Source organism: Sinocyclocheilus anshuiensis, unplaced genomic scaffold (assembly GCF_001515605.1).
Source record: "Sinocyclocheilus anshuiensis isolate Anshui unplaced genomic scaffold, SAMN03320099.WGS_v1.1 scaffold1719, whole genome shotgun sequence".
Taxonomy (NCBI): domain Eukaryota; kingdom Metazoa; phylum Chordata; class Actinopteri; order Cypriniformes; family Cyprinidae; genus Sinocyclocheilus; species Sinocyclocheilus anshuiensis.
This window is the reverse complement of record NW_015551147.1, coordinates 503,372-511,515: the sequence shown is the minus strand read 5'-3', so window position 1 is coordinate 511,515 and position 8,144 is coordinate 503,372. Positions and strand designations below refer to the sequence as shown.

Genomic DNA, 8,144 nt, shown 5'->3' with positions numbered 1-8,144 from the left:
TTAGCCAATCACAACACACTGGGCTAGCTAACCAATCAGAGCCCATCGCCTATTTCTGAGGGTGGGGCTTCATAAAAACAGGAAAAGATCAGCCCGTTTCTCAGAGAAGGGACAGAGCAGTGTGGAATAAAAGTAAATTATGTGAAAAATAATGCGTTTTTAAAAAAACGAAGCATTAACACATGTTAGACTGCACCCCATAAACACAATCAAGCCTAGAAAAAACCCAGTGAACCACCCCTTTAAGCTGAAATGTCATGCAGTGTGTGTGCAAATAAGTGTTTTTATTATATTCCATTGCAATATTTGGCCCCTGGAAATGATTTTATTTCTTTTTTCTTTTTCTAACCATAAAAAAAACAGTTTAAAAATAGTTTTAGTAAATGTTAAACTATTAAAAAATATTTTTGGTAATTAAAAAAGCAAAACTAATAATAATAATAATAATTGAACAAACAAATAAATAAATAACATTAAAAACTAAAAAGAAAATGATATATTTTGCCTTGGTAACTACCTGAAATAGGTTTAAGTTAAATTACTAAAATTACTACATCTAAAACTGAATAACAATTATACAGAAATATTAAAAAAGTCATGAAAGTCAAAAGCACATTACAAAAACTTTAAATATAAATTAAAACTGAACATAAAAAAGCTAATTCAAAATATTAATAAATACTATAACAGTATATAAATATTACCAAAATAACACTGCATATTTTGTCAAATAGTTTAGTCAGCTGATTAAAATAAATTGAATCTGAACAATAATTGAACAAGCCTACAATAGAATTGAATAAATATACCAGATTTTCCAAATACAATACAGAAGAATTCATTATGGGGGCACATTTTCAATGGCTTTTTGTGTAAATCACAGGTGGTGTGCAGTGCAGTGATGAGTGGCCCTAGTGATGGTCTGGAGGCTGATGGTGTGGCAGAGTCAGGGGAGGCATTTTCTAACAGCAACCAGCAACGTCTGTCTATCACAGCAGCTCTGAAGTGGATCAGAGAGCATCTCGGTCCAATGCTGCAAGACTTCAACCCCACTGATCAAACCAATGTAGACAAACTACTCAGGTGATCACAAAATACACAAGCATCACTCAAAGAACATGAAGGTTGCTATGATAACCATGCTTTAAAACACACAGGCATGGCTGAGGTTGTGTCTTTTGCCTGCAGTGATTTCTTCATGGCACGTTACCTGGAGCACAAGGACAGTCTTAACATAGAGAAGGAGGATGAGCTGAGGATTGAATCAGTGTCTGAGGCTCCGCCCCAGGCCACTCCCACACCTGCACCTACCAAAGACAAGAAAGGAAGTGATAAAGGTAAAGGAGCTTAATATTTTGCCATTTTTAAAGTGTATTTAGCTGCACAGTAAAACATCACTGATGTTACATATTATTTGAGGTCACACAATAAATACATCAGAATAGTAGAGGGATCAGAGTCAGGTTAAGTGAGGATGCCACAGGAGAACAACAACCCATCTTAGTACAGCAAGTAAAAAAAAACCCTGTGGGATTCAAAGATTCTAGCCAATCTTCTGTCATCTCACTGATCTGAGAGCTGTTGTAAAAGCAGTCTGAAGGACTCCACACTTCTCTGTTTCATAGAAAGCCTACTGGGAGCTGCTCTCAGATACATTAGCAGCTTGTACTGAATCACATGTGTATCATTCTTTGTGATGGTGACACTCTTTTCACCTTTTCGTTGAGTCCAGCCTTTCTTGAAATCTTAGAGAAATCAAAGGTATACAGATTTAAAGGTGCCCCAGGTAACCTTTTCTACTTTTAACAACCTTTTACCCTTACAGAAATGAATAGTACTTTTGAAAAATCAGTTTAAAATGATGGCCTTCAGTCATATCTGTGGCCTAGAAAAAGCTGTTTTATACTGCATGGAGTGGGTCTTCTCTTGTGGTGGCCGCAATGTCGACATCGCACGCTCAGTTAAATGCTTCTCACTTAATCTCCGTAACCCCACCATTATTGGACATTTTTGCTAGAGAAATAATCAGGAATGGAAAACTTTGATGCTTCAGCTCTCCTTTAAGATTCAGATGATATAAGATAATATAGAGCACTTTAAACTGCAGATCCTTCAATGACCTCTCCATCCCCTGCACTTTCTTCTGCCATCACTGTTTTTGTATTCAGGTAAAAAAGGAAACAGCACAGAGAAGCCCCTCCCTCCTGCAGAGACCCCAGTGCCACAGCTGCCAGGAGCTACGGCAGTGGGTGTGGTTTCTTTGGCTGTGGCAAAAACTGCTGCCAGACTTCTAGGAGAACCCTTATACCGACATATCACATCAGTCAGAGTCCCGCAGGTACACTACCATTCATAAATTGGGGGTTGGTAAGATTTTATGCTCACTTTTATGCTTACAAAGGCTGCATTTATTTAATCAAAGATACAGTAAAAACAGTACTGTTGTGACATATGATTACAATTTAAAATAACTGTTTTCTATTTTAAATGTAAATGTGATTCGTTCCAAGATGTAGATTATTTTGTCTCCTCATTGGAAGGGATTTGAAAAAATGTTGCATTACATCACTTGCTCACTAACGGATCCTCTGCAGTGAATGGGTGCCGTCAGAATGAGATTACAAACAGTTGATAAAAACATCACAATAATCCAGAAGACTCCAGTCCATCAATTAATGTCTTGTAAAGTGAAAAGCCATGTGAACATATTCAAGTTCTCATGAACACACAGCTTTTTTACTTCAAAAGAGTGGACTACTTGTGGATTACTGTGATTGCACCCATTGACTGCAGAGGATCCATTAGTGAACAATGCTAAATTTCTCAAGAATCTGTTCCAATGAAGAAACAAACTTTTAAAGTGTATGTAAATACAGACACACGTCATGCATGTTAATCATCAAATGAACTTGCATACTTGAAGAATTGCATTACGGGAGAAGACTTATGTTCTGACTTGTTATATAGAAATACACTGAACACTATACTGATGTAAAACTCCTTTTATCCTCTTCCTCATTTCCTGGAAACCGCTTTAGGCTCAGAGTGAGGTGCACCTGCCTGTGCCCATGATTACAATTCTGAGCTGTGGAAAGAACTCTGCGGGTAAACTCAACCTGTTGGAGGAGGTCATCCTCATGCCCAGCTCATCACAAAGAGGCAGAGAAGTATAAACTCACTTAAACACAAACAAACACTCTTTTAGTAAAGTAGGCTGTGTTCAGCAAAGAAGTGTTAATGCTTTGCTGACTGCTCTCACTCCAGTGTCCATACCACTTATCTTATGTGTGTTGGCCTTGCAGGTCATTGGCATGGGCTTTGAGCTGCAGTGTGAAATGAAGAGAGTTTTGAATGGATCTGCGTATAAAGCTGGGGTAAGGATGCTCTCATAGGGTTTGACTCTTTGACTAAGGGACATAATGTTTTATGCTACATCTCACACAAAAGCACCAAGCAGCACACAAATTACGTGTGGATTTTTTTGATGCTTTGATGGGGTAATTATCCGCACATCACCATCTGAATGAAATAAACAGGCCTCAATCACGTGCAGGGCTTATGAATGGCGATTGAACCACTTAACAGCATGTCACACAATAAATATATATTTATGTTTAGATGGGAGGCTATTACTGGTGCACTGTGCATTGTGGGCACCTCAGAGCACTAATGTTATAGCCTCGGTAAAGACCTTTATAACATAGGGTAGGGGTGCTGGATTTGGTTTAGTTCTAACATACTCTGGTTTTCATCTGAGCTGGTTTAGATGAGTTTGATTTACAGGTGGGACTGAATTCTGCTATATCAATGGGATATCATCTCCCAGTAAACACACAAACGTACAATTGTCTGGTATAACCTCTTGGGATCCAGCAATTGGTGTCATTTACTTTTCATCAATTTCTCTAAAACCATACATGCAGTGGATATACCTTGTAGAAGAGGACATCCTGGGCTTTTCAGAGATAGGGGTTTGGCCATGATTACTGCCCCTCTTTGGTTTTTAAAAATGTCTGACATAAAAAAAGTATATGTATTGTTCCTGCTGTTATCATTACACAGTAATATGCAAATTAGACACCCATTTTGGCTATATTTAAAAGAGTAAATGCTACATTTCCATTCAGAAATTTGGTGTCTGTAACATTTGAATACTTTATATTAAAATACAAGTTTGCATATTCATTCAGTACAGATGCATTCAATTAATCAAAAGTGGAAGTAAAGACATTTATGTTACAAAAGATTTCTATTTAAAATAAATGCTGTTCTTTTGAACTTTCTATTCATCAAAGAATCCTGAAGATAATGTATCACAGTTTTCACAAAACTATTAAGCAGCACAACTGTTCTCAACATTGATTATATTAATTACAATTAAAATTAATAAGAAGAAATGATTCTTTCGAAAGAAGTCACCTCTAAATGAAATAAACAGGCCTCAATACAGGTTTGTCTGACCTGTTTTTATTACATCAAAATGAATAGTAATTATAATTCACATCAAAATATATTTTTGAGTGCAAGACTATAAACATGTAAACCATCACAATCCTGTCTATACATGGTTTATGTTTTTGACAAAGAACATTATTGAATAATGATAAACGTGTGTGAATCAATGAATGAATGAATGCACAATTTTTTATATATTTTAACATTTGCCACAGTAGTCTATGAGTTTCTTGAGCTCCAAATCAGCTTATTAGACTTACTGAAGGATCATGAGACACTGAAGACTGGAATAATGGCTAATGGTTGCTAAAAATTCAGCTCTGCGATCACAGGAATAAACTGCATATTTAAATAGTTAAAAACAGTCATTTCAAATTATAGTAATATTGCGCAACATTACTGTTTTTACTGTATTTTTAAATAAGCATAAGAGACTTCTTTCAAAAACAGTAGCTGTTTTTAAAAAATCTTACCAGCCCCCAAATTTTGAACAGTAGTATATGTAAAGAAAAATTCTGTGATATATCTACTAAAAATTAAGATAATGGTAGCAAGCTAGTATACTGTCTTAATCTTTTCAGAACCATTTACGTTTTGCCATATCTTGCCAGTATATTATTATATAATATATGATATTCCTCTATCACTCACCTGTTCTCTGTTTCTTAGCCTATAGGTGTAACAGAAGAGGGGGCATTACAGGTGGGGTTTGAACGTCCTGAACAGGCTCTTGATCTGGTCACAGAGGCATGTGCTAACCTGGCATTGCCTCTGGGTTCAGACCTGCGCTTGGCTATAAACTGTGCAACACACGGCCTGATGGACTATGTGAGTGATGGGAAGACAGAACAGGGAAATGATTATTCTCACATTCACCCAAAACAAGTACTGCAAATGTTTAAAATGAAAGTTTAAATAATATACTCTAACCATTTTAAATGTTTCTCTTGCTGTCTTCTAGTCTTGTGGGAAGTATGAGGTGATGTCTGGCTGTCACAAATCCCCAGATGAATTGGTGGACATGTACGAGGGTCTGATTAATAAATATCCTGCTATCACATCCCTCATTGATCCTTTCAGGAAAGAGGTGAGATTAAAAAAGCATGCATTGAATCCCTATTTATTGGTATAAAGTGTCTTGCAGCTCATCTGGTTGAACTGACAGCATGTCTCTGAGTTTAGGATGTAGATCAGTGGGAGAGACTGGCTTCAGTGATTGGTCAGTCATGCTGCCTGATTGCAGATGCTGCATCCAATCTCTGTCCTTGCTGGAGTGAAGTGAAACCCCTCCCACCTGGGGTCACCAGGGTCATTATTAGGCACCACAGTGATATGACCATCTCTGACCTTATAAAAAGTATAGCAGAGCAGAAAGGTAGGCTCCTAACATGAGCAAACAGGATGAAAGAGTACTTTACTTAAATCTAGGTGCTCACTGTGTGTTATGGCATAGTCATTTTGACAGTAATTTGCAAAAGCATAATTTCCAAGTCTAAATATATTGACTGTAGTAAGTATGTAACTCTTCCCTATGCACACGGAGATGCAGAGACGATCCTGGCTGCAGGCAGTGGTGATAAATCAATTGTTGACCTGGTGGGTTGACCACAATTCATTCTTTATTTTTTTTAGGGAATTAATTTCTCAGTGGCATGTAGTCGCCGATCAAGTCTTTTAATAGAAATGCAAAAATAAATAGTGAAATCAGATTTATTTATTTCCAATGAAAATACCAAACAACTGATGCAGCCCATGAAATTACATTTTTATCATACTGTAGATTAAATGTGTTGCTGAACACAATCCAAATGTCCAAAGAACTGAGAGCAATAATTTTTCTATTTTAGCAGAACATTTTTCATTACAAACTATATTGTAATAGGAAAATTTGAACAAAAAGTACAAAAAAAAAAATAATTTAACACGAATGTCAGATGTTTAATTAGTGACCTATAACAGAGAATCTTAAATATTTCTTCATATGCACACGGAGATGCAGAGACGATCCTGGCTGCAGGCAGTGGTGATAAATCAATTGTTGACCTGGTGGGTTGACCACAATTCATTCTTTATTTTTTTTAGGGAATTAATTTCTCAGTGGCATGTAGTCGCCGATCAAGTCTTTTAATAGAAATGCAAAAATAAATAGTGAAATCAGATTTATTTATTTCCAATGAAAATACCAAACAACTGATGCAGCCCATGAAATTACATTTTTATCATACTGTAGATTAAATGTGTTGCTGAACACAATCCAAATGTCCAAAGAACTGAGAGCAATAATTTTTCTATTTTAGCAGAACATTTTTCATTACAAACTATATTGTAATAGGAAAATTTGAACAAAAAGTAAAAAAAAAAAAATAATTTAACACGAATGTCAGATGTTTAATTAGTGACCTATAACGGAGAATCTTAAATATTTCTTCATTTCATTTGTTTTACATTTTTCAAAATCCAAAAACTTTTCAGGTTTAATTAGATTTTGAGTCAGTTTCTTTCTTGTGGACCTCACCGTATGTGTGTTTAAAGGCTGTAGGGTCAGGCGTGTCCTTTCTCAAACTGGGTGGGTTGAGAGGAGGAGAGCGAATGGACAAATACAATCGTTTGTTGGCGATAGAAGAGGAACTGGAGCAGGAGGGGATCCTGGGTACGGTTCTCTCAAATAATGGCAAGTACTATTAGTAGCATATTAAGAAAACAATGTATAATACCTTTGTGTTTTTCAGGTGCTAGAGAAAAAAAACAGCCTCTGTCAGATCTTTCAGAAACACTTAACTCCGGAAGTGGCTGTGACTCTGTGACCATCTCTACTTGATGTGACTTCACACCCTGTCTGTCTGCCTGACATTATCACAGTAGTGTTTGTCTGACCTGACTGTATGACATCAAAATGCATATTAATTACAATTCACATCAAAATATATTTTTAGTGCAAGATTGTAAACATGTAAACTGACTCATCATATGCACCATATTTCTATGTGATATGCTTTAGTGCTTATAGATGGTTTATACATTAAAACATTATTAAATAAACATAAACATTTTTTGATATAAAGCCCACCCACAATTTTTAATACATTTTAATATTTTTCACAGAAGTCACAGTGAACATTTCCACATAGACTTGCCCACCATATAATTATTTTGTGTGATTGTCCACAAAATTAAGTTAATTGTGTGTGTGTGTGTGTGTGTGTGTGTTTGTGTGAGTGTAATGTGTTAGTATTTTCCTTCCTGAAGACTTTTTCATTCCATGTGCTCCAGATTTACCTGTAAGAGAAAAATCACAAATTTAAATTATATTTACTATATACATACATTTCCTATACTACATACTGAGGGTTCAAAAAAATCTAAATATTGAGAAAATCGCCTTTAAAGTTGTCCAAATTATGCTCTTAGCAATGCATAAAAATTAAGTTTTGATACTCACAGTAGGAAACTTAAAATAACTTCATGGAACATGATCTTTACTTAATATCCTAATGATTTTTGGCATAAAAGAAAAATCAATAATTTTGACCCATACAAAGTATTGTTGGCTATTGCTACAAATATATCCGTGCTACTTATGACTGGTTTTGTGGTCCAGGGTCACATATATGATTTCCATTATATATAAATATATATATACATTATATATATTTCTTAAATATATACATGTATGTGTGTGTGTGTGTATA

The 8,144-nt window shown here is 35.6% G+C and overlaps 1 protein-coding gene and 1 pseudogene across 1 annotated transcript in view; one reads left to right on the top strand and one right to left on the bottom strand.

Moving 5' to 3' along the window:
* Positions 1 to 7,530, top strand: part of eno4 (enolase 4) — a 9,543-nt gene extending 2,013 nt beyond the window's left edge. Inside the window, exons 3-13 of the mRNA XM_016453491.1 lie at positions 884 to 1,083; positions 1,189 to 1,337; positions 2,169 to 2,338; positions 3,039 to 3,167; positions 3,303 to 3,374; positions 5,125 to 5,283; positions 5,417 to 5,542; positions 5,638 to 5,830; positions 5,999 to 6,051; positions 6,988 to 7,105; positions 7,185 to 7,530. Coding sequence (XP_016308977.1) covers positions 884 to 1,083; positions 1,189 to 1,337; positions 2,169 to 2,338; positions 3,039 to 3,167; positions 3,303 to 3,374; positions 5,125 to 5,283; positions 5,417 to 5,542; positions 5,638 to 5,830; positions 5,999 to 6,051; positions 6,988 to 7,105; positions 7,185 to 7,273 — 1,458 coding nt within the window. The 3' untranslated portion in view covers positions 7,274 to 7,530. The remainder of the gene's footprint in view (positions 1 to 883; positions 1,084 to 1,188; positions 1,338 to 2,168; positions 2,339 to 3,038; positions 3,168 to 3,302; positions 3,375 to 5,124; positions 5,284 to 5,416; positions 5,543 to 5,637; positions 5,831 to 5,998; positions 6,052 to 6,987; positions 7,106 to 7,184) is intronic.
* LOC107663271 (shootin-1-like) overlaps positions 7,522 to 8,144 on the bottom strand; it is a 33,962-nt pseudogene continuing 33,339 nt past the window's right edge.